The sequence below is a fragment of the Prinia subflava genome, chromosome Z, assembly GCF_021018805.1.
Source record: "Prinia subflava isolate CZ2003 ecotype Zambia chromosome Z, Cam_Psub_1.2, whole genome shotgun sequence".
In the NCBI taxonomy this organism is placed as follows: domain Eukaryota; kingdom Metazoa; phylum Chordata; class Aves; order Passeriformes; family Cisticolidae; genus Prinia; species Prinia subflava.
In genome coordinates, this window is record NC_086283.1 from 4,177,815 (window position 1) to 4,201,566 (window position 23,752).

Consider the following 23,752-nt stretch of genomic DNA (forward strand, 5'->3'; position numbering starts at 1 on the left):
ACTGGGCAGCAGTCTTCCCAATTTCAGCCAGGAGTCTCTGACTTCTTCCACCTCCGCTGCTTCGCCTGCTAGCTACTTGGCCTCTTGCACTATATCCTTATCCTGCTGCTGAACAAGAGTAATACATTTCTCTTGTATGGCTGTAATTTTATGAGGGCAACAAAGGTTTTTTAATAGTAGATGTGAGTATGAAGTGGAGAAAATCTTAGAAGTATGGTCTGCAGGAGGTCAGTTCTTATGGACTGAGAGACTGCAGATCTGTGGCTGTGCAAGTTGTGGGTTGGAGGACAGGCAGAAAGAACTTCATAAATTAAAATAAACTTAGGATCCTACAATCTGGATCTGTAGCTTGTGAGTACTAGCTGCTTGTGAATTCCTAGCATATTTTACTACAGCTACATACACAGTAAGGAATTGTATTACTTTTAGCAACAGAAGGATAGGGAGGACAGTACCGGTGTCTTGTGTCTGGAAGGTAGTATCTGCCACTGGAAGTGGCGTTTTTTTCCTATGTATTTCCCATGCCAGAGTGCAGACTGGCCTGTTTATTCATTGTAAGTGCTAGTCCAGGAGCATTCAATGTTTGCTCTGATCTGACACGTAGTTCTGGCTTCCAGAGTTTAGAACTGAAGAATACACAGTTTTGTGCTAGAAGGACATCGTGTCCTGTAATGTTTTATAGCAATTTGTATCTTTGATATAGAGGAAAGTCTGCAGTGCAGGATTTAATTTTTAGATCTTTCTAACTATACAGTTTTCTTGCTTATTTCTGTTAGAAAAGATTACAAAGAGATCTCTCTGCTCTTAAGGTAACATGTACAGAGAAAAGAGAATCAGCTGTGAGCACACTTTTGAGACTCAGCTTTTTCAAGTCAAGGATTTGCCTACAGAATGGAGAAATAAGATCTGCATGTGTCTGCGTGTGTATTAAAAAAAAAAAGCCTGTTTCTGATAGTCTTTCATTTCTAGAAACACTAGAACTAGGTGTTCTAGTGTTTCTAGAGGTGTGTCATTATTTGAATTGACGCTTGTACCTAATGTCAAAAAAACATTTAAAAAGTTAAAGAATCAGACTTAATTAGGTTGGAAAAGACTTGTGATATTGAGTCCAGCCTATGACCACATCACCTTGTCAATCAGACCATCGCAACAAGTACCATGTCCAGTCTTTTCCTGATACAGCTCCAGAGATAGTGACTTCACCACCTAATTGACTTGAAGTACCTAACTGGAAGATTGAGCTCTTTGAGTCTCTCACTACACTTGAAACTAAAACAAATTTAAAAGGTAGTGGTCACAGCAAACTTAGTGAGGTGGAGGTTTTAGTTCTATTGAAAAATGTTGGCTCTTTGCTTGTAGGATTACAATTCATGCTTTTCAAGATCAGTATCCATGTGGATGATGTGCTCTCACTAAGTTTATCAGAAAATAAAATGTGCAAACCCAAACGTAGGATTGAAATGTTGAAACAGGAATGAAAATAAAAGGGAATTTCATTGATTTCCTGAAAGAGCAGGTTGCAGCGGTGTGGGCGGGCTGTGGTGGATCTGCTGACTGGACATGGACTATGTGGGAGAACTCCCAGATGTTGTGTTTATATGTGTTCTGATTCGGTGTCTTCCTTTTCACTGGTTTATTCACACGACTGTTTTAGCAGTGGGAGGGCTTTGTCTGAATACTGTTAGATTGTGGCTGTATACAGAGAAGGAGACACTGATAACAAGCAACAGATGGCAAGCAGATTTCAGTAGGAAGTCCGGTCTCATTTTTTTCAGTGCTCACAGGTAAGGAGGTTACATGGTAAGGATGGAAGGAGTGTATGTGTGAAGAACTGCTGCTGTAACTGTGGTTTGAGCTATTCCAGAGCTATACCAAGCTGCTTCTGCTAAGCAGAGTTGCACACAGTGTGATGAAATGGAGATCACTGTGAGTCAGGAAGACAATAAATTATAACTATTTGGCTATGACAGCTCAGTAGGAGCGCCTATGTATGGAAAAAGCATTACATACTGCTAAGCACTGTTGACATGAGATAATTTTTTACCACTTTAATGAATGCTTAATCAAATGAGCACATAAAGCTTGGAGAGGAAAATATTTCTTTTATACAGAAAATAAAACTGCACAAACATGTGCCATCAACAAAATAAATTTTATTTCAAATGCAGACCTTTAAGACTGAAAATACAATCTGTGAATGTGAAAATTTTTTTAGAAAGACTCTTCTGTATAGACAAGCTTTTCAGTAAAGTGTTTATTAACACACAAAAAATAGCTTTCTGTTTTAAAATACACACAGATCAAATTAGAAGCAAAATTACCGTGGTCAGTGGAGATGATATGCAGCTGCAGGAATTACCTTCTGCTTGTAGAGTGGTTCTTTCTGCATTAATTTTAGAATATGTGCATTTTAAGTGGAGTCTCCATTTTTAAGGTAGTTCAAAAGTCATGCACTAAAAGATATTCTGGACTTAAAATATAAATGATAATACATGAATTCTAATATCTTAACACTGTGGTTGTTTTATAATGCTTGTATGATAATCATAACTCTTGAGAGAAGTATTTTATACTTTCTTTGCATACTGGAACTTTATGTTTAGATTTTTGTAAGTGAAGTACAAATAAGCTACTTGAAATACTTACAGGATAAACAAAACCCTTTCTAAAAACATAGAAAAATTCAGTATTTGGAACCCCCAGAAGCTGAAGAGTTAATGGTGGGATTGTGCTGGATTCAGTGTATTTGCAGATGTTGTTGCAACCAACTGCTGATTTTTCTCCCATCCTGTCGGGGAACTCTGCCAGCCATGATTCATGGAATGATTTTTTTGCGCTGAGTAATCTGTGGTTTTTCTTTTTCCTCTTCCCTCTCCCTTATTTTTATCCCGAACTAAAGCACTATTCATTTCAGCTAAAGGGAGGAGAAGCTTCCAAAGCATTAGAACAAAACATTAAATACTCTGCGTTTTGAGTGGAGTAGTTGTAACATGTTAAACCTACAGTAAATTTACTTAGTCTTAGGCAGTCTAGTCCAGTGTGGGAAAACACTTTTAGAACAGAATCAGCTTTTGGTTTTGCTAGTCACATGGTTTCACAGTTCTCTTAAGACTTCTGTACTAGTATTGCTAAAGAACATCCAACTTCTTTGCTGATATTATGCCTCCTTTCTCACAGATCGCTCAGAAAGAAATAAACCAGACTGGCGCTCTTCCGGGTAAGAACTATTTATTATTCCCTTTGCTTTCCTTTTTCCCCCTCGTTTTTTTTTCTTTTATTGGGTGAACTAGGAAATTGGCCAGAAATATAAAAAGGTCATTCCTCTGCTTCTCTGTTTTGATAACAGTAATGTAATACCAAAATAATTTTGTGTTAAAAATAATTGGTTTATATTCCTTACGGGTGAATTTTTCCCCCAAGAGATTAATAGGACTTGCTACATTGTAACTGTGTATACTTAAACTCCAAGTGCTTGTTTATGTATCATGCACAGGGTTGTTTGGTAAAACTGTGGTTTAAAACAAGAACCCCCTCGTGATTTTTGCCACTTTGAACTGTTTGCTTCTATAACAAGGAAAATAATTCTTGGTTCAGTCAAAAATAGCAACATTTCACTATTTATTCCATTAACTCTGATCCCATCATACCTAAGGTTTCGCAAGAAGCAAATGAAAGTGTTTTAAACAAAACACTCATGCACACACACCGACATGTTGTCTTTATTTAGAGTTTCCATCAGGACTTTCATGATCCTCTAGGCTATTGATTTGCAAGGCCCTTAAGCTTCTGAATATTCTGTAGTTCTTCTTATCCTCTGATTTTTAAATAATCTGTTTCTCTATTGCCTCATTTTCAAACTCTCTCTTTCAATTCTCCATTGGGGAATAGGATTTTGTCCATGTCATGTAGTAGATAGTGGAATTTTAATGAACTAAAGTGATAGAGCAGACTAGCAAACACTGGCTCTCCCATTCCTTTGTGAAAAGTCTTTCCAAAAAATGTCCCTGGTGTCCAGGCTTTTGACATGACCTGACCTTATAATTTGATTTTTACAGTCTACATTTTTTCCTTTTTGGTATATTTTTACTGTACAGTGGACTAGCATTTATTGTTGGAAGAACAGGGTAGCATTTTCTTGCAGCACACTTGATTTGTGTTTTATCTCTTCTGTGATGTGATGGGAGAGGTGTTTTCCCCTTCCCTCCCCCATGTGCTGCAGCACTGTAGCTGATTCCAGCAGTGCGTTTAAGTTGTGTTGCCTTTGTCTTTAAATACTTTTATCTGCTTAAAAGCTCAATTACTGCATGTGCTGATTTGCTTTAATACCTAAAATTAAAAAACCTTTTTCTTTTCTTAAAATGATGTGGTTACAGTCTAAATGTTAGAACTTTCATTAGATCACATCATATTACAATAATGTCAAATAAATCCAAATCATTACCTAAAGGAAGTCTAATTTTATCCAAATGATTAGTTTAAGGTTGAAACATCTTCGATCTCATCCCCTTTCTTCTCTCTAGTTGTTCTCACCAGTACCTTTTTGCTCTGGAGTGTGTTTTAGAATATGAATTTGGACCAAAAGCAAAGTAAAACTTCAAAATTTTTTCCATAGAATTGGAAAGTCAAATGTGGATCAGCCTTGGCAATAAAACACTGCCCTAAGTTGCCTAGACAGTATAATGTAGATTGCTCATAATGTTGAGAGAAATGCAGCTTTCAGTAGTCTTTCATTCCTGTCAGTAGTGCATGTGCTTTCTGACCATATCTATGTATCTTCTACTCCCTTCTCAGGCTCAGTGGCCATTGTGTCATGAGCTGCGAGGAAGAAAAGCCACCATTTCAAGGGTAATGTTTTGTGCATGTCTCACTGCTGTTTCTAGACTGGAACAGGAGCAGCCTGCCTTACTTAAATGATGTACTTTGCTAATTGATATTGCTACACTCGGTGGTTCATCTCTCATTATAATTGGAAGCATTATTCTGTGGTGACAGACTGCTGGATGAGATTCTTATCCCAAGTCTGACCGTATCATGCCCAGGAATAAAAACGGCATTCGCATCAAGGCGAGAGCCCCTTGATAGAAGACCTGAGGGAAAACTAAATCGTGGAGTGTGCAAGACTAAAATTGAAGTGCAAAGCACACTCCTCTTGTAATGTGGGCAGCATTTCCAAGCTGTTTGAATTCTACTGAGGACAGTTTTACGCCATTTTATGATGAGCTACTGCACTTAGGACACTGTCCTCTCTGGCACCAGTTCATGACAAGGGAAGAAGAAAATACAATGGTTCAGAGGCATCTTGGCTACTTGTTCCTTGAACTGCATGTTGAGGGATGCATATTTTAAGAACACAGTATACTATCCTCATAATCTCAAGGGGAACAAAAATGACACTGCAGGTCTTGAACTCAAGGTCTAGAAACTAGAGTTTCTGCACTAGAATTCCTATGAAATATTGGAGATGGACATAGGGAGACCAGCTGACAAGATGAAGGAATAAGCAGTGAGCTTTAAGAAAGGTAGATAATCTAAGATAAAATAGCAGATGTAGATGTTTCCAAGAGAGAGCCAGAGAAGTAGTTTATTTTTCCGTACAAAACTCTGGTGAGATCTCACCCAGAAGTCTGTCAAGTATAAGTACAAACATGGAACACTGGGATAAGAAAAGACCAAAGAAAAGGCCTGGATATCCGCCACCAACTCTTCCTCATGCGTTGTAAGGTTAGGTTTTGGTCTGGAACAACATCATTGTAATAAAAAGGTCACATAACAATATTTCTTGTGATTTCAAAGGTCTAAATCTTGCCCTTTCCAACCTCCTGTTCTTCTATATTTCTCTGCCGGTGTATTTCTAGATGTATTTCAAGCTTGTGCTTGAGTATTTGCAGTATTAGGGATGAAGAGTTTATGTACAGTGAGACAGGATCAGATTTAAAACATACCTTGGACATAGTTCATTTGCAATGAAAGACATAAAAAACCTGTTCTAGGTAGAACAGTATATAAGTGGTCATTAATATAGTTACTTTATTACAAGGTGATGCCATTTGAAGGAATTTTTACAGCAGTGTCAGGAACTCTGACAAATATTCTGGTTTGGTTATTAGTCTATCAAATGTTTAGCATGGGAGAAATGCTACAGAAAGAGGGAGCATTCTGAGGCTAATCTAAGAACCTAGCATGGCATGGGGAAGAAATCTGGAGAGTGGATGAACCAAAGACTGTAGATAATGATTTAAAGGGAGTGAAACAGATATTAGGTAACATTTACAAATGTGCATTATTGTATTGTCCTCTGCCTCTTTTGGTATATTAGCAACCATCTGACACTTAGGGGAGTTTAGATACAGCAAGGAGTAGCAGAACAGGGCCTATGGATCTATTTTGTGTACTGCTCTGCACTGATTTTTTTGTTAAATATAGCACTTTAGTAAGATCAGAACAAATGTTCACTGAATCCAAATAATACCTATTGCTATGTTAAGTTTTTATCAAGAGACATTTCATTTCATGACCTAGTAGCCATCCTTCAATTGTTACATTTCAGACACTCTTAAAATATGTCTCTACTGGTTATAGTGGTCTGTAATTACAATTCTTGATTTTACTGTCAGGTCATGCTCGTACTGTTGTCTCTGGTAGCTTCAGGTCATGCACTGCTATAACACAGGTCAATTAGGTCAAAAGAAGTAGATCTTTCCTCTAAATGTTTTCAAACTGAAAATTATATGATAGTAATAGAATAGAAGATTTCAGGCATCTGCATATTAGCAGTTAATCCCTGTACATGAGTAAAGCTTGTAGAAGGAACTGGATTTTTTTTTCCTTCTTTTGGTTAAGGATTATGGATCAAAAAATCCTGAAACACAGTCCTGTATTTTGATATAATTCATTGTAGTTGCCTTGACCTTGGAGATGAGAGGATGAAGGTAGCTAACAAATTATTGTGAGATTTAGTAGGTATCAGTCACTTGAAGTCAAGCAAGAAATTCTGATTTTTAGAATATCAGTGTCTACTGTGAAAAATGGGGAGGGGGATGAAAGTAATTAGTTAATTTCTAGAAACAGATTCTAGGTTTTACTGCATATAGTCTGCCTACTGACTGTAATGTGCTTAAGTTCTTTTACAGCTGGTTGCCTTCATTTGATTGCAGTAAATTGAGCTTTTTTATTTAAAATGCATCAAGTCAGCAATACAAATAGATAAAAGTCATCTTTTGTTCCTTTATAAACAAGCACTTGTAGTGGCTGGTCAAAGGGGCTACTGATCCCTTTAGTGAAGCTCTGGTAAATCAAGTGATCATTTTTATGAATGGTATTTTATATCCGACTTTGGTTTTAGTTGTTTGGGTTTTTTTTAAATGTAGCATTTCACTAATTCCACTAGTGAGAGGTTCTCTGCATGTCTATTTCCTCTACTATATAATGTTGATTTTGTGAAATTGTGTTTAAGAAATACTGCAGTAACAGTCTGACTATATCTTAAGAATGTGTTTTCCCAGATCATCTGTGAAGCCTGAAAAGACACTCTTTAATGAAGATCTTAAGTGTTTAACAGAGCGTGAAGGGGAATCCTAAGGCACTGGCTTGAGAATATGGTGGAACTGTCCCCGCTTTGTAAATAAATGAGATGGTTTTACAAATCAATACGCTTTTGAAAAAACAGACAGTTAACAGGTTTTTCTGTGTTGTAACTATTACTGTCAGTCATTTAATAGTTTCACAGGATCATAGAATATCCTGAGTTGGAAAGCATCCACAAGGATCATTGAAATCCAGTTTGTAGCCCTGCATAGAACCATCCCCAAGAGTCACACCATGTGCCTGAGAGCATTTTCCAAACAATTCTTGAACTCTGTTAGCTTTGGTGCTGTGACCACTTCCCTTGGGATCCTGTTCCATTGCCCGGCCACCCTGTAGATGGAGAACCTTTTCCTGATACCAAACCTGAATCTCCCCCAACACAGCTTCAGGCCATTCTCTCAGGTCCTGTTATTGATCACCACAGAAAAGAGATCAGTGCCTGCCCTGCTCTTCCCCTCACCAGGAAAGTGCAGACTGCAATGAGGTCTTCCCTCAGTTTCCTCTTCCCCAGGCTGAAGAGACCAAGGGACCTCAGTCTCATCATACATCTTCCCCTCAAGGCCCTTCACCATCCTCATTGCCATCCTCTGGACACTCTCTAACAGCTCAGTGCGTTTTTTATATTGTGGCACCCAGACTGGCCCCAGCACTCCAGGTGAGGCTGCCCCTGTGCAGAGCAGAGCGGGACAATCCCCTCCCTTCCCTGGCTGTGCCTGCTGCCCCCCAGGACAGGGTTGGCCCTCCTGGCTGCCAGGGCTCAGCCACTCACATTCAGATTGCCATAGACCAGGACCACCAGCTCCCTTTCTGCAGCGCTGCTTCCCAGCCTCTCATTCCCCAGTCTGTATGTACCTCCAAGATTGCCTTATGTGAATGTAGAATCTGGCATTCGTCTTTGCTAAACTTTATATTGTTGGTGATTGCTCTGCCTTCGTCAAAGGGGCAGTGTGGAGAGACTTCTGCTGAGAAATCACAGAATGGTGGGAGGGTCATGCAGGTCATATAATCAAATATCGTGCTTATAGTGGGAAGATGTTGATGCTAGATCAGGCTCATGATGTTTTTTTATAGCCAAGATTTGAAAATCTCCCAGGAGTGAGAGATTGAGCCTACTTACTTTCAGCCATCTCAGAGGCTGCTAGTCTATCATTTACTAACTTTATTTCCAAATGATAGAGCAATGGGAAACACTACCAAAAGAAACAGTCTAAACACCAGACTGCTTAATATCCAGGAGGACCGAATTCATTCACACAAACATCCTGAAGTACAGTTTTTCATCAGAGTTGTTTAAAACCCTTGTGTTGTTTACTAGCAGTGTCTCCGCCTTGTCAATGCATCTGTTATACACAGGAGAATTTTGGTCTTTTGCCCATCCAGCCGGTGTTACAGACTGTCATAAAGATCTGAAGTTTGAGACTTTGAACCTTGCTGGCACTCCATCTGAATGGAAAGTGTGTGTAGAAGAAAGAATGAATGTTGGGGGCTGTTTTACTGTAATATTCATATTCCTTACATTTAGCTTTTGCAATTTTTAAGGTTAATAAGTATCAGGTTACTCTTGGTCTAAGCATGCTTTTAGGCTGTGAAAATAGAAATGTCCTGCTTTTGTACCCTCCCAGTAGGTCAGAAGTTGGGGTAGTTCTAAAAAGTATCTAGTATCCTTTCTAAATCCTTGGGGTGCTGTTTCACAACGGCCCTGTGCTGAGCTAAGCCTGTGTTGCTCCAGGAAGGAAAGGTCTCACTCTCTCCTTTGGTCTGCTGTCAGTGCTCATGGGTTAGCTGGATCAGAAGGCTGATCTCCAGGGGAAAAGAAGTAGATGTGTCTCCACAGATAAAGCAGGTTCAGCATAGGGGCGCAGAGTGATTTCTTGCAAGTTCCACAATCAAGTTAGAGGCAGAACTGGAAGCAAGGGCTCTGAGTTGTCACTTTCCTTGTTGTTATCTGAAAAGTAGGGTCATGTGACTCCTTTTTTTTCATTCTAATAGATAAATTTCGGACCCATTCACTCGTGCAATCCCACAGATTAAATATAGATCTAAACTAGTGCAATTTGAGATTAGATTCTATTTATGCGTCTTTCTTTTGTTAATCACGGGTTTCTCATCACCACGTACTTTCACATCAGAGCTGTTGCAATGTTAATTTCTACTCTGTTCAGTTTATACTTATCTATAAATGAGGAGAAAAAGAATCACAGGTAGAGCCAAGGAATAATTGGCAGATGGGTTCAGCGTAGTTTTTGGCAGTTTGGGATCACAAGAGTATCCGGAGCTTGTTCCTGGGGGTGTTTGTTTTAGTGTTGCCAGTTCACTACTGTTGTGTTGGAGATGTTTGGCTATTCATCTCACAGACAGTAATAAAGTTTATTGTGAAGGGTGTATCCTAGCCAGTCTCCTAGATCCCTTATTCCTAAACAGAGAAGAGGGATTTGTTTTAAGAAAAAGAGTGCTCTGTTCCTGGTTTCTGCAAAGGGAATTCTGAAGGACTGTTTGCTCTGGTGGCCTGAACAACTCCTTCCGTTGTCTGGGCTGTTCTCCAGTGCTTACTGAAATTCATAATGGAAAATAACGCTGCAAATGAGTTGGTTGTTGAAAGAATAAAGAGAAAAAGGCTCACCTTCTGTCTTCACTGGAAGAATTTCACTGCCTCTTTCACTGTATATTGTGTACATGAGCAAGTTTCATCATCCCATCATCTTTCAGAACAGACTCCTGTAGAAAGTACTGAGGACCATCAAGACACATGGCCATGCTCCTTGTCCATTAGGAGAATTATCTGGGGCATAGACAACCATGATAGATATTAGTTATAAAAAAGATGTTTTCAGGAAGGATAGAATTGCACATTTTTAAAGCCAAATTAACCAGTCATGGTAATAATTCTGCTTCTTTATAAATTTTTTTTCTCCCCAAGACATCTCAATGATGAACAGCAGATGGAATTTATGTGATGGCTGGGAGAGAATTCTTTCCAAAGGTATTTGTAATATTCTCAAAGAAAACAGAAAAGAAGGAGGAGCTGCTAAGGACATGCTATAGGACATGTGTCAGGGCTGAGGAGGCAGACTCAGCAGGTAGTAAACTTGTAACACAGAAGTAGTAGTTGTTAGGTTGTCTCTGAAAGAATTTCATGTTGATATTTTAAGAGTGTTGTAGCTTTCATTTATTTCCATAAAGATTTATGTAAGTTTCTGTCTGGGCTCAGTATCTACATTTTCCTTTGCCTCTGGAATTTGAGTGGGAGAGCTCAGTTTGCAGTTATATTGTATTCGTTTCCATGGCCTCTCACTCTGATGTGAACAAATGAGAAAAGATTGTTATTTCGTTCTTCGTTTGTTCGCTTTTTCTGTACAGCTCACCTACTTTGTAATTTCATTGTAAGTTATTTCTTTGGTGTCTTTGTTCTTTATTCTAGCATAGAGAATCAGTTACCTTAAGTAGCAATATCTGATTTGGCAAGTTGAACATTGAAATGATTGATCAAGTCCTCTTTTAAAGCATGTTACAGTTGCATTCCTACTACATCATGGGGGTAAAGTATTCCTAGTGAGGCCTGTCACATTGATAATTTCTTCCTCTTAAATGTATTTTAGTATAATGTACAGTATAAAGCGCAGTTTGCACAGCTGTACTTTAGACTCTGATCCTGTTTGTGAGAGACTGCATTTCTGATTTTGCTACAAAACTTCTCTCTTCAAAAGTGCTATTTTGCTCACCATTTGAATTTAAGCCATGTTTGCATACTGAGTCTGTCCTAGTTTTGGCCATCTGGGACAAGTTACAGGCTCAACTGAGCTGTATTAGCCCCTAGTATAGACAAGGATTAGCTGCTTTTTCATCTGTTCCAGCTGCTTCATCTTCAAGAAGATGACTAGAAATGCTTTCTGTTAGTAACAGCATTTATTCTTTTCCATCAAAGAGAGATCTGAAATGACAACGCAGTTCTCTGGTGCAACTTGAAGCCATTTCCTCTTGTCCTTTTGCTTGTTATTTGGCAGAAGAGACAGACCCTCATCTTCACACAACCTGTTTTCATGTGGTTGTAGAGAGCAATAAGGTCTCTCATGAGCCTTTTTCTCCAAGGGCAAACACCCTCAACTCTCTTGGCTGCTTGTCACAAGACTTGTACTCCAGACCATTCACCAGTTTTGTTGCCCTTCTCTGGATACTCCCAACATCTCGGTGTCCATCTTGTAGTGAGGGATCCAAAACTAAACACAGAATTCAAGGTATGGCCTCACTTGTGCCAGGTGCATAGGGACAATCACTCTTCTGGTCCTGCTGGCCACTCTGTTCCTGATACAAGCCTGGAAGGCCACCTGGACATATGCTGGCTCACGTTCAGGCACTATGAACTAGAATCCCCAGGCCCTTTTCTACCAGGCAGTTTTCCAACCACTCTTCCCTCAGCCTGTAGCAATGCCTGGGATTGTTGTGACCCAAGTGAAGGACCCTGCTCAAGCAGGGTCATGCTAGAGTACATTGCAGGGATTGTGTCCAGATGGTTCTTGAGTATCTTCAGGGAGGGAGACTCCAGAACCTCTCTGGACAATTTGGCACAGTCACCTGCACATCTCATGTTCAGGTGGAACTTCCTGTGCATCAGTTTCTCTGCCTTCCTTCTTGTCCTTTTGCTTGGCACCACTGAGCAGAGCCTGGCTTCATCTTTTGTCATTTTCCCTGCAAATACTGAGACATTTATGAGATCCCCTCTCAGTTTTCTTGAGACTGAAGAGGCCCAACTCTCTTAACCTGTTATTTTAAGGGAGGTGCTCCAGTCTTATCATCATCATCTTTGTTATCCTCCTCTGGACCTGCTCCAGGAGCAACACATCTCTCTTGCACTGAGGAGCCCCAAACTACACAGCAGAGCTGAGCAGAGGGGCAGGATCACCTCCCGTGCCCTGCTGGCATTGCTCACTGAGTTCGTATTTATTATCCAACTGTGGGTGTTCATTTAGGGTTTTCTTTGAATTCATACACGCTTTTAGCACCTACAGTGTGTTGTGGCAGGCAGTGCCAAAGCTTAACCTCACATTGCATGTTGAAAAGTCTCTTTGGCTTTTTTGACTTTGGTGTCTGCCAGTTTTATATAATGCGTTCTACGTTCTGTAGCGTAAGAGACTGAGCTGTTGTCCCCTATAGCTTTGCTGCTTCTTGAGAAAGTTAAAATGGTGTTATTCTGCTTTGAAATAGATCGTGTCAATCAATTAGGTAGTCTTAAGGAAAAGGTCACTCTTACTTTTGGAGGCCGAGAAGCATTTAGCAAGAGGCAAGAAGGTTGACTGATATGAGGAAAAGGATGGGAATTATTTACTGCCTTTGGAACTAAGGGCATCACTGAGAGTGGAGATTAGAGAAATTACCTGCTTATCTTACCTGAATCCAGGGCCTTTAAGTTGCACTGGAAATTGGAAAAAAGTAATATTTATTTTGTACACCTGTCCCTGTAAAAATTACGGATCAAGGGTTAGAGGTCAGAGAGGAAGTGGTTGTTATAAGAGAAAGGTAACCCCACTGGTCCCTGTTTTTTTCTGGTTTTTTTTCAGTTGCTGGAGTAAGCTGATACTTTGTGGCTCTTGTTAATTTCCTCTGCCTAATGTAGCTGATGACATGTGGCACATTGATTGAAGGGCATGGAGGAGCATGTGGTAGAGCTATATGTTTGGAGGATACTTACACCTGAGGGAAGGGCATTGATACTTGTGGCTGTGAAAGGTTTTGGAGTGATAGTTCTTTTGGCTGTTGCTCTGACAAGGTCTGGTTCAATGTGTTCTACTAGGTGTTTGTTTCTGAAGCTAAATTTAGCTGAGTGACAGAAAATGATAGTGATTATTTCTCCCAAGTTGTAATCATCCATTAAAGAATATAGTATTTATTGACTTGTCATATAATTTGAGGTCCATGATGTTGTAAGACAGCCAGGATATATGATTGCGGGTAGAGGAAATTCCTTTTGTCTTGTAGTATGTTTGCATGGTGACTTGCTCAAAGATGAGATCTCTGGAGAAGTGTCCCTGGAGGTTAAAGGCCTTATCTCGTTTGTTGAGGTAGGTGTTTTGTTTTTAGAACAAATTCAGTGCTGTTCCTGCCTATCAGGATTTTGCACTGGGATAGATGCAGGTTTTGTAGGCATCAGAAAGATTAAAAAATATTCTTTGGCTCTGTGGGTCAATGCATCTATTTCACTCTTGGAAAATAATTTGAGTATGTGTAAACTTGAATGCTTTTCCCCAGCCTGGGCTAGCAAAGGTGTTAACTTCACCTGTACACTATACCTTACCAACATTCTTGTAGAATCACAATTAAAAGACTTGAAAAATAATCTTTGATGCATATCTTTTTGGAGTGGTTGACCTTAATCTCAGAGTTGCTGGATCACTGCAAATGTATAAAGAAGACTGAAGTTTAAGGTCATGTTTAAACTCAGAGGTAAACATTGCAGACCTACAGATACGCGAATGTATGGTTTGTTGCTGTGTAGTACAAATTTCTGGTGAATCGTTTTCCATATTCTGTAACCAAAAGTTTTGTCAGCAGCTGTGGAATAAAAGAAAAGGAAGCATTTCAAGAAGGGCAAGAGAGAAGTGTTCAGAAAAACATGCCATTTCTCTGACTGAGCTGCATGCAGGGTGACTTCTGGAAAGACAGGTCCAATGAAGGGTGTGGTTATGAGATTTTATTTGACAATTTCTGTGCACTGTGCATTCTGTAAGGGCCACTGTTACAAGTTCATGGATCTTACATACTGTAGGGTGTAACTGGGTGAGTCAACAGTGCATTGCAGCAAGATGTGATCATGCATGAAGATGGTTTTACTTTTGTGAGATTTTAATGTGAAAGGGTTGAAAATTAGTGTTTCTGCTGCTTGGTAAATTATTTGTTTATAAGTACAAATGGCCTGTTTGAAAACAGTATGTTTCTTTATATGGATGATCTTATAGTATTCTTAAACATATCTTTTGGCTGTTGGTTCACATTTATGTTGTAGAAGAGGTTTTGGGGTTTTTTTGTTTCTCATTTTTAAGCACTCAGTTAAAGCTTCACCAGGTTTGGTGCGTATATATTAATATTTCTGTCATGTAGGCTGTCCCTTCTCAATAAATGCCTTTGCTCTCAACACACATTAATGATTAATGTATCATTAAAATAATAAGGAAATGCCCTTTGTTTCCTCACTCTGCTGAAGGTTAAACTCCAGCACATTTCATGCTGCTTGTTTGACTCAGCTGGCCTATAAAGAAGTTGAATTAGGCTGAAAGAACACAGAAATCCTATGGCATGGGACTTGTCAAAGAACTTAGCATTGGCGATTGTTGTACTTTGAAATTCTCAAAGGCACTCAGCTGTTTTTTTGACACTGAGGTCACACCAATACTTAAAGCTTCTTATAATTCCAGTTCTGTGGGTTAGGTTGAACTTTACTTTGTAGATCCCAAACATCTGTCTTTTGTATTACAGTGCTGCTAATCTTTGACTAGGCAAGATCCAGATATTTTTTCCACTGCTGAGTGTAGAATCTATTTAGTAGTGTTCCTGGGAAGTGAGACTCAATAATTCACCTGTTGGAGGCCTCAGTTGCCTCAAGAGTCCCCAGGAACTCCTTCCTTATTACTCTAGTTTCCTCTCAATGGATGCACAGTAATTGAAGCAAATGTGCATATGCATTACAGATTTTTACACAGGAAACAAACATATCTAGGCAAAATAAGAAACACCTATACCTTGTTGCCTTGGTCTGATTACTGCTGTGATATCTTTGAAGTCTGTATATTTGCAAGCACCTGAGCTTTCTCCACTGGATTCCTCACCTCCAGCATATGCATCATCTGGGTCCTGCTGAGTTCTTGTCCTTGCAGTCAACACCCTTTTGTTCTTGCTTGTTCTCCTCTGAAGCAATGCTCTTTTGTGTTTCTATTCTGAAGCTCCTCTGTTGTCAAAATCCAGCTGAAATATACCCATCCTTTTAATTTCTTTAGGTGATTTCCCCACCCATTCCCTATTGTTTTCTCTTTGCTGATCTGCAGATAAGTGATTTAGTAAGGATTTAAGATACTCACTGCTATAAAAGTAGTGTTATCTATTTTGTTACAGTCATTGTTAATGTTTCTAGTCAGATGAGAACATTGACATACCACTTTTTCCTTTTACAATACTTCAAAGATAACCTTACCACTATACTCATATGTTCTATGAAATATAGAAACTGTTTGAAGAAAATCTAATATTCATAGTTCATAACAGTTAAAGCCCTGTAAAGACATCTTGAATCCTGTGGATCCAGATTTACTGGTTCTCTTTATGCCTTTGTCCTGCTCATCCTTCATGATTAAACCAAGTTTTATTAATCTATGATGTCAATTACAAAGGTTCTGGAGCTCATTTAGCCACCAGGTTATATTTGATGTTCAGAAATACATGAAGCAAGCAGAATGTCCCGTCAGTGGCTAGAGAAGGCTTTGATTTACTGACTGAAATGCAACTGCAAATAGTTGAATCAAAAAACCATTCTTCAGAAATAGGCTTTGTTTTGTACTCTTTAACTGTAAAAGTAGGGCACTGTCATCTTTCCCCATGTGCAAATGCAGAAACTCTGTAGACTTTAATGGTAAAGTATTTCCATCAGCAGAAGCTGCACTTTACAGCTAAATTGCTTTATTTGAAAGCGCTGGTTCTTCCCTTCTGTTTTTAAACTGTTATCTTCATGTCTGAATATAATACTGGCTGAGCCCAAATATCCTGTCCCTATCACTATAACAATTCAGTGACATACTTAATTTACATTTACGGTGCTACATTGCTATTACCCTATTGCTAAAATTATAGGTGTTTTCTACTCCTAGAATTACTTACTACCAAGACTAAATTGCCATTAATAATAAATACTATTTACTGATTTTAATCAAAGATACTAGCAGGCTTATCATAACAGTGAGTGTGATATGTTGAGAGATGGCATAGTGGGAGGCCTTTTTTAGCTATTACAGGAGGGCCAAAGTCTTCTTGTAGCATACATTTTATTGGGAGCTGAAATCAGTCAATGTGCTATTGAAGGCCAAGAGTGACTTGAATCAAGCTCTAAGGATTTGCCTTTCTGGAATGGCTGTGTTTATGCAATCATCTTGGGGTTGGGGCAGTTCAGCTCAGGTTGTTGACTGAAAGAAAATGCTGTAGGAAATATGTCTAGAGTGTCTGTAGCTCAGGATCAGGGAAGAGTTGGTTCAGGGTCCACACAAGCCAAGTGACTCAGATTCACAAAAAAATTGGGAGATGTTTCAACTTCAGGATCTAAGCTGGACGTTATTAAATGTGGAAGCCATTGTAACCTCATGACTTGTAGGCTGCTGTGAGAATTGAAGTGTGAAATGTTATCATCTACTACCATGATTTGCTTTGACTTCCTGCCTGTGTTCTGCCTTAAAATTGAAGGTTTGGTTGCTAAAATATGATCCCAAGGTATGACAGTGACAAGCACATGAATATGTAATAAGTGGTTGAAGAAACAGCTAGAGAGCAATTCCTGAAAAGATTTCCCTATGCTGATCAATGTGAGCTGTTTTAATTAGCAGAGCAGCTGGATTTTAGCTGCTGCTTAACTATATCCTCACTTGTCCAGACAGCGGGAAGTCGTGGTTGAGGCATTCATTCGGTGATGCAGAAGCAGACATCCTCAGCATAGTGATGAGGATTGAATTGTCACTGGACTTAATTACTGATTCAGGATTTCTTGCTTTTGGGGCTGAGCCCAAGAGAGAAGTAAAGTTGTGTGGGGTAAGTCTTAATTTGTAGATGGTCTATTTGTACTATTGAGCTTGTGATTTCTTAGGTGACTACATCTTTTTTAGTCTCCTGTACCTGCAGAGGTAGGAAAATACCCCATGATCTAGCTGAGAACATGCAAGTGTTCATTTTATAGAAAGACTGTGGGGACAGGCTGCTGCCAACCATGTTTTTTATGGTGCATGTCTGGTCTCCTAGTAAGCCAATACGGGTGATCGTCACTAACAGGAAAAAATATATAAGGAGTGGATCAGCTGATACTGAAGGATGAGAACAGCTGACATGAGATATAGGCAGTATTTGGTGATTTACTGTCAGATTAGTGGCAGAGTCATGGATTGAAGGTTTGTTTTGTGAGCGGAGGCTGAGCTGCTTACCACAAGGACTGCTGCTGGCCTCCCCGTCTGTTCCCATCACTTCTCCACTGCCACCCTGATGCTCGTGTGGCTCTGCAGCCAGCTGGAGCAGTTGGCCTGTCTGGCTGAAAACTAATCAAGGTATTTGGGATGGGATTCTTTGTTGTTAACAAAATCACATGGCTGGTCCAGCAGACTTATGACCGTGTCAGCACTAACACAAGTGAGCTGGTGGAAATGGTGAGCGTGGGGAAGGCAGGAGTACTGGCTGTGCACTGTCTGCTTCTCTGACACTGATGGGGAAAGTGCACCTGGACTCAGTGTGCCCTGTCAGCTAATTTACACTATCAGCTAAAGGTCTGGGCCTCCTCAGCAACAGAGGCATTGAAGCAGCTGACCACTGTGGGTACATTTGCAGTATAAATTGACTGCCACAGGATTAATACAATTCTGTCTGCTGCACCCACATCATGAATTTGGAATAGCTGTGAGTCTTCTCTTTTAGCTTTAGGAGCTTTTTGGTAGAACAAGTAAGTCTATCTTTGGCCTGCAGGTAGTGGTGAATCTGATCTTTTGCACCACAGCTAATTTAGCTATAAAGTTACTACCATCTTTATGTAATTCAGTCTGCAGTGAAATAATTCAGGTGATATCTAAAACATTTTGTGCTTGGAGTAATGTCTTCTAATAAGTTTCTAGAAAGTTGCACTGTAGTACACTGGCTGAATTAAAGATGGCATGATTTCTAAGCAAACTGAGAGGAATATATGATGCTTTTTATTAAACTAGTGTTTTGCCTTAAAGCAATTTTAGCATAAGCTATTTTAAAATTCTTGGCTTGCATGCCAAAAAGTCACAAGACATTAAAAATAGCAACATTTTAATTCTTTTGTGAGTATAAAGCAGAGTCAATAACCATCACAATTAGACATACATTTAACTTTTACACGGGTATGTGAACCTAAGGACTGATACTTTATGAAAAGCTTCATATAACTTGACATAAAGCATTCATTTTGAGACCTTGGAATAGATGCTTCAGAATATTATTTTTTTAGAACAAGTGATCATTCTTTTTCATTGTTTTTGTTGGCTTTTTTCCCCCTTTAGGCTTTTATGTATGTCTAGAGTGATGTATGAAAAAAAGCACAATCAGTTTTCCTGTAGAATATTCATTGTTGTTTCAGTTTAGAAAAATAAACTAAAGGTCATGATTCTGATAAAGGGAACAGGAAATATGAAGGGCTGCTCAATTCCTGCTGAGAATCCCATGCAAGCCAATAGCAAGGTGTGGAAGTAGGTTACAAAGATATGCTGAGACAGGCTAGTAGCTTGGGATGTCTTGTGTATCCCAAGCCATATCACAACCTGTAGAGCAGAAGAAGACTGTAGATAGCCAGGGGAGACCCTCCCTAGATGGCTATGGGTAGGCTCACAGGCAGGAAGGGGACGGTCACGGAGCAGTTCTGCCTGTGATATCCAGGGGCGCGTAAAATCCATCAATCCTCTGCCTGTTTGCACTCAACAGCCAAGCTTCCTCACTGTCACCCAGCTTGTGGGAATGTGCCCATGAGGTGCCCTCCACTGGGTTGGAGACTCTGCTGCTCCTGAACCAGCTAAAGGACCATGTGGGTGAAAAGATAGCCCAGAAACTCCAGGTCTCTTGGCTTAGGTAGCTGTCCTGCTCTGGGCGGACATAACTCCCTGCCTGCTGCCTTAGAGATGGCTCTGTGACTTGAGCTTTATTCCACTTAAACAGCACCTCCCTTTCTCTGCTCTGTGGGGGCTGTGGAGGTGAGTGATGCTCACACCGTTGCTGTGTTGGGTCAGGAGTCACCCTGCAGGAGCAGCCTTTTAGATACCTGGAAGCTACATTTAAACTGTGTTTGAAGAGAGAGTGCTCAGTCAAGGAAGTGTCGAAGCAGAGCCCCTGATGAGGGAGAAACCATGGTTTATGCACAGTAAGTGCACTTACTGCATTGAACAGTTTACAGCTCTTTGCCCAGTCTACCTTGTGTCAATTTTATTTTCCTAATGCACAGATCTGAAATATGCTTTTGAAGCATTTTCCTCAAGTATTTATATTTAGAAAACCTGTCCTTGAAACACAGAGTAGAGCCTGCCAGAAAGAGTGAGTAGGTGTTTAACAACTTGAAACACACCACTCCAGGTTCTTTATCTTTCAGAAATGGTGACCCATGGAACCTTTTTCATATTGCTGCTGACTTGAAATACCCAACTGCTTTCAGCATTAGCAGGCACAGCAACTTAAAGATCCCCTCTGAACTTAGCAGGTTTTTCTGGTTGGAAAGTGGTTTCTGAGGAGCTTGCAGGGGAAACTCATCAAAGCTATTGCCTTAGCTGGAACTGAAACAAAGTTTGTGATTTAAATTAACAGTTAGCAAGGTCTAGGATAAATGTGCAGATGTTCAGGAGTTGCTCTGGTTATCCACTCCTGCATGCTAAAAAAGGAGGGGTGGGGGGGAGGCGGGAGGAGTGCATGACTAGTTTGCATCTTTACTTGTTCCATATTAGATATGACTCTGGTGTTATTGCTAATGGTTATAAGATTATTTAATACTTTGAAACTTCCTGCTGTCTGAACGTTTTTCTTCCAGCAATATGAGTTTGGACTTTGCTGTGTACATTGCAAGGCAGCACAGGAGCTGCTGTCTCCCATCCCCACAGCTAGCTATTGTCACACTGTCCCCTCAGGTGTTCTCATGTAATTGTGGGGGGAGTCGTATTTTGGATGGATTCATTTTTCCTTGGCATGTGCATTTGTGAGGATCTTTTTTCCTTGCCTTTCCTTCCTTTGTCTTCTGGTTTATTGCTGTGCCTTATGAACAGGAGGAGGAGGAGGTAGGAAAGAGGCAAGAGCCATGCAGTACAGTAATTGCTGCAGCTCCTACCTCATCAAATAGGAGAATTAAATTTGATTTGGTTATGTTAATTATTTGGATGGCTTGAGAGAAAACATGTCATTAACTGCAGCGCAGAGAAGGTTATTAGTAACCTTATCACTTCTGTCTTTGTAACACAGAATAAGAGACCAGGAATTGCTTCCTGTGGAGCAAGGTAGGCTCAGCATAAGGTATGGGTAAAATCACCAGCTGCCCCAAGATCAGCATATATTTCAAATTACTGGTTTAGTGTATAATGAACTTAGGAAGTTTGCAGTTCCTTTACAGAGCTTCACATTGAAAAAAAATAATGCATCTACTTTAAAAACATTTCCATGTTTTCAAAGGACTTAAATAATTGTAAGCTAGATGTGAATCAAACTCTCCTGGGGTAGGAAATGTTGTGTTTTGCCAAAAGGTTGTTGATGAGTGTCCTGTTAACAGAAAGTGGAAAAGAAAAACTGTCTTCTCACAGTTTGTTTTGCCTGTGAGCTCATAAATTTCCTAGTAGAACCATGTTATCCTGGGTTCTAAATTACAGATAGTTTCGTATTTGAGCTGCCTTGCTCCCCTTGGTATAACAAGTCTTCAGCTTCACTAGGTTGATTTCATGAGAGGTTTTACTTCTTTGTTCTTTGCATTTTGATTTGAAAAATGCATTTGAAAAATTTTCTATGTATACTTTTGGTCCTCATGCTGTATGGAAAGCTTCAATTTGTGTCTACATGATGACTCCTATGATTTCCAGACAAAAGTACTTGCATTTTAATGAAAGTGTTTATCATACTCTCAGGCAAATTACAATGGTCAAAGAGCTTTTGCCAGTGGATGAAAAAATTTATTCCTTTTTGTTCTTACTGATATGTGAATGTATGTATTTAGTAGATTTTCTAATTTCCGCTTATAAAACATCACTAAATCCTGAATTCTTAGTATAGAAAGTTATTGCAGCTCCAGAAGATTTCAGATTCATGTTACCAGACTTCTGTCTCTTCCTGTCTGATAATAAATACGACTAAAACCCTAAAGATTGTAGTTATTCATAGAAATTAAAGCAAAAGAATAAAGCTTCAAAAATGAACATCCAAAAGAGAGAGACTTGAGATGAACTAAGAAAAGAGTCCAGGGTACATCTATGAGGAACACACAACAATAAGTGTTTCTTAAAGATAAGGCTGTATTATGATGGGACACTTTGAAGGAAAATTAGAACCCTTTTCTGCTAAAAATGCACAATGAAATATGACTGATAGAAATGTTTTCTAAAGCAGCTTTGCAAGCAGTGTGGATTGGAGCCAAGCCACATTTGAACTATTTCTGAAACCAGACAAATAGGCATTGTTTATACTAGACTAGCCAGACTGTTTCAGAAAACAGTTCAATCAGAGCAACATTCATTTCTAGTCCTAATTAGTTTCTAGAATGACTATAGAGGGAGGACCTTTTTCATCCACATCCTTTTTACTGTCTCTTTCTTCTCTCCTCCAAATCCCCTTACTCTTCATCACACTGGAGTAATTGCAGCCATCATGTGCATGTGGAGCTAAACTGAGCCCTGACAGAAATGGTGTGCTGCACACCAGCAGAGTGAGAGCAGACTTAAAATGCTAATGCACTCCCTGTACTAACATTCCTGCTGATGAAGTCTGGTGCTGGAAGGTTTCTGGAAAAGACTTGATTAGTATACTTTTGTTTTGTTAAGATACTGTATTACTTTGAACCAGATACAGTCTATTTATTTTCAGCCTTTAAAAAGTCCATTCATCACTTCCAGAAGCTTCTCACCAATAAATATTCTTTATCTCTTGCATTTAAAAGAGAAAAAAGAGAAAGAAGAGAAAAAAAATTCTTCATTTCTGATCTGGTTTGTTTGTTTGTATTGTTTTAGTTCCTCTGTAGTTTAGCACAAAGTGGAAGAATATTAATATCATGTTCTTCAAATTGGAACATATCTGAAAGTGATAATCTCAAATTAGATTTGGGTTTTACCTGCAGAAATAGTAGGGACTGCTGTATCAGTTAGGACATTCAGAGGAGGGGCATCAGAAACCTTGGTCTTACTAAGAAAACAGATGAGTTGGCAAAAGGAAACATTTTTCTGTCCTTGTGTATAAACAAATATTTGGTCATGTTGTCTTCCTAACTCCACCCATGAAGCTATTACTGAAAAATGTTATCTTAACTGGAAGGGATGACCAGTTGTTGATTAATTTTTAAAAATACTTAGCAAAAGGGTTGTAGGTTTTTATTTGACTGTGCAAGTTTATTTATGAGAATGTCAAGCCATTAAATGCTTATAGTCTGAGAATATGCACACCCACATGAGACAGAATGTGAACTTCAAGACAGAATTGAGCAAAATAGTGGATTTAATAACTGGCTTTCTATCTTCGCGGAGTCTTGAAGCCAAGCTGTAACCTGGTTTTCATTAAAAGGGGTTGAGTATGGTTGTGCAGTCCAGGAGTTTTGTACAAATTTCTGTAAGATAACAACATAGGGGAAAAACAGACTTGGCAAACCCTTTACAGTATATGGGGAATTTTTGAATGATGTTACTTGTTTTCTCTTTGAGACATTAACCATGTTTTAATTTTTTTTTCCTTCAATAAGCCAAGGACCTTTGTCATCCATAAGAGCAGCAATCAAGAGATGTAAGTTTATTTTCCTTTTTGAGAATGTTGTATGATTGCTACATCTTTATTTTTAGTAACTGTTTTAAAGTGATATGTGAAAACAAAGTAGCTGTAAGTAAGCAAGGAGTAAGCTGAGGGGCTGTAATTTCTTTTTCTTTGTAAACTATCTTTTTGTTTCTTCTTTGCAGTTGCTAACATTTTCTTATTTATGCAGTAACGCATCTATACACAGATGTGATCTGTCTCTGAGGAGCTTGGGTTAGATTTCCCCAGTTTTTAGTTCATTTGACAAAATAGAAGATTGTTTTATTTCAACAGAAATTTGTAGCAACTGCTTATTCACTGAACTGGGGATAGAATTAGACTCATGTACTAGGCTGGTTTCGGAAAATAAAAAAAATGTTTATAAATCTTGAATGAAAGTCCAAACTCCTCTTCCCTGATTTCAGCATTTAAGTCCTTTTCCCCTTTCCCTGCTCATGATGTTTCCAGG

At 39.2% G+C, this 23,752-nt stretch overlaps 1 protein-coding gene across 5 annotated transcripts in view; it reads left to right on the forward strand.

Moving 5' to 3' along the window:
- Positions 1–23,752, forward strand: part of SH3D19 (SH3 domain containing 19) — an 82,160-nt gene that overhangs the window by 15,777 nt on the left and 42,631 nt on the right. For 2 of the 5 annotated variants that reach the window (XM_063421751.1, XM_063421752.1), the window contains exons 2-4: positions 3,178–3,217; positions 4,792–4,845; positions 23,237–23,277. In XM_063421751.1, coding sequence (XP_063277821.1) covers positions 3,178–3,217; positions 4,792–4,845; positions 23,237–23,277 — 135 coding nt within the window. Of the gene's footprint in view, positions 1–1,768; positions 1,785–3,177; positions 3,218–4,791; positions 4,846–23,236; positions 23,278–23,752 lie in introns of those variants that run through there. The other 3 variants (XM_063421754.1, XM_063421753.1, XM_063421755.1) reach the window with 2 other exon arrangements.